Below are 1978 nucleotides of genomic sequence, written 5' to 3' on the forward strand. Positions count from 1 at the left end.
TAGTGATCCAATCTTGTTTCAGGTTTTCAGCCTTCTCAGAAAGATTACAAACTTCTGGGGGCCAGGGATCACATCTTGTATTTAAAATAGTACTAACATCCGAAACTGTAAAGAGTATAAAACAATTTTTATGGAAGACAGAATATCTTTATAATCACTAAACACAATGAGTAAAACAACATTTGTTTCTAAAGGACATTCATATTAGTGGAATTTCGGTAGCTTTCATCAAGCTGAAAATCTGCGGAGACGCATGGTGGCGCTGCAGGATAACATCGCGACGGGGGTGCGGGGAAACTAAATTGGATGATGTTCTGGACCCTGTTACCCAGTGCGCACAGAGCATTGGGAAGACAGAACACGCTTTCAAAGGACGAACTACAAGCTATTCAACAGGGTTAAAATCCTTAGGCCTGCTAAGACTCAGTGGACATTATCAGAGGCACGTTTCCCAGAACTGCGAAGGGTAGCTGAAGCGACTCTGCAAGGAAGCTTTCCGTAAAGGAGCTATGGAGAACGGAAGGGCAGACACTCTGCGGATAAGGCAAGTCCTGCTTCTCTTTGTTTTCCTAGGAATGTCTCAGGCGGGTTCCCAGTCTGGACGCTTTTCTGTGGCAGAGGAAATGCAGAGCGGGAGCTTTGTAGGCAATTTGGCAAAGAACCTGGGACTAGAAGTGGGTGAACTGGTTTCGAGGGGGGCTCTGGTGGTCTCTAATGATAACAAAAATCGTTTGCAGCTGGACAGAAACACCGGGAATTTGATCCTAAGCGAATCGCTAGACCGGGAGGAGCTCTGTGGCTCCACTGAGCCTTGTGTGCTGCATTTCCAGGTATTAATGAAGAACCCTTTGCAGTTTTTACGGATTGAGCTCCAGGTCACAGACATAAATGACCACTCTCCTGTCTTCTTAGAAAAAGAAGTGCTCCTAGAAATCCCAGAGAACAGCCCTGTTGGTGCTATGTTCTTATTAGAAAGTGCGAAGGATTTAGATGTAGGAATCAACGCTCTAAAGAACTACACAATAAGCCCCAACTCTTATTTCCACATTAAAATGAGAGTTAATCCGGATAATAGGAAATACCCAGAGTTGGTTCTGGACAAGGCACTGGATTATGAAGAGCAGTCCGAGCTCAGTTTCATCCTCACTGCTCTGGATGGTGGGTCTCCACCCAGGTCCGGGTCGGCAAATGTCCGAGTGGTGGTTGTGGACATTAATGACAACCCTCCCAAGTTTGAGCAGCCATTTTATGAGGTGAAGATTCCAGAGGATAGCCTATTAGGCTCACTCATTGTCACCGTCTCAGCCTGGGATTTAGACTCAGGAAAAAATGGAGAAATATCATATTGTTTTTCCCATGCCTCTGAAGATATTCGCAAGACATTTGAAATTAACCAAAAGACTGGAGAAGTCAGTTTAACAGCTTCCATGGATTTTGAAACAATTGAGTCATACTCAATAATCATTCAAGCTACTGACGGGGGAGGTCTCTTTGGAAAATCAACAGTCAGAATTCAGGTGATAGATGTAAATGACAATGCTCCTGAAATCGCCGTATCATCAATTACCAGTCCAATCCCAGAAAATTTGCCTGAGTCTGTGGTTATGGTTTTTAGCATCCGAGACAGAGACTCTGGAGACAATGGGAGGATGGTGTGTTCTATCCCAGAAGACCTCCCTTTCATGCTAAAATCTTCAGTTGAGAATTATTACACATTGGAAACGGAGAGACTGCTGGATAGAGAGAGCCAAGCTGAGTACTACATCACCATCACTGTGGCTGACTTGGGGACCCCCAGGCTGAAAACGCAGCACAACATAACCGTGACGGTCTCCGACGTCAACGACAACGCCCCCGCCTTCAGCCAAACCACCTACACCCTGCGGGTCCGCGAGAACAACAGCCCCGCGCTGCACATCGGCAGCGTCAGCGCCACAGACAGCGACGCGGGCGCCAACGCCCAGGTCACCTACTCGCT

The 1978-nt window shown here is 46.6% G+C and overlaps 1 protein-coding gene across 1 annotated transcript in view; it reads left to right on the forward strand.

Annotated features, from left to right (window-relative positions):
* The first annotated feature begins 306 nt into the window (after nucleotides 1-306).
* The window catches only part of LOC115293411 (protocadherin beta-11-like), a 2259-nt gene continuing 587 nt past the window's right edge, over nucleotides 307-1978 (forward strand). Inside the window, exon 1 of the mRNA XM_029941198.1 lies at nucleotides 307-1975. Within this exon, the coding sequence (XP_029797058.1) occupies nucleotides 510-1975 (1466 nt within the window). The 5' untranslated portion in view covers nucleotides 307-509. The remainder of the gene's footprint in view (nucleotides 1976-1978) is intronic.

This window comes from Suricata suricatta, chromosome 6 (genome assembly GCF_006229205.1).
Source record: "Suricata suricatta isolate VVHF042 chromosome 6, meerkat_22Aug2017_6uvM2_HiC, whole genome shotgun sequence".
Taxonomy (NCBI): Eukaryota; Metazoa; Chordata; class Mammalia; order Carnivora; family Herpestidae; genus Suricata; species Suricata suricatta.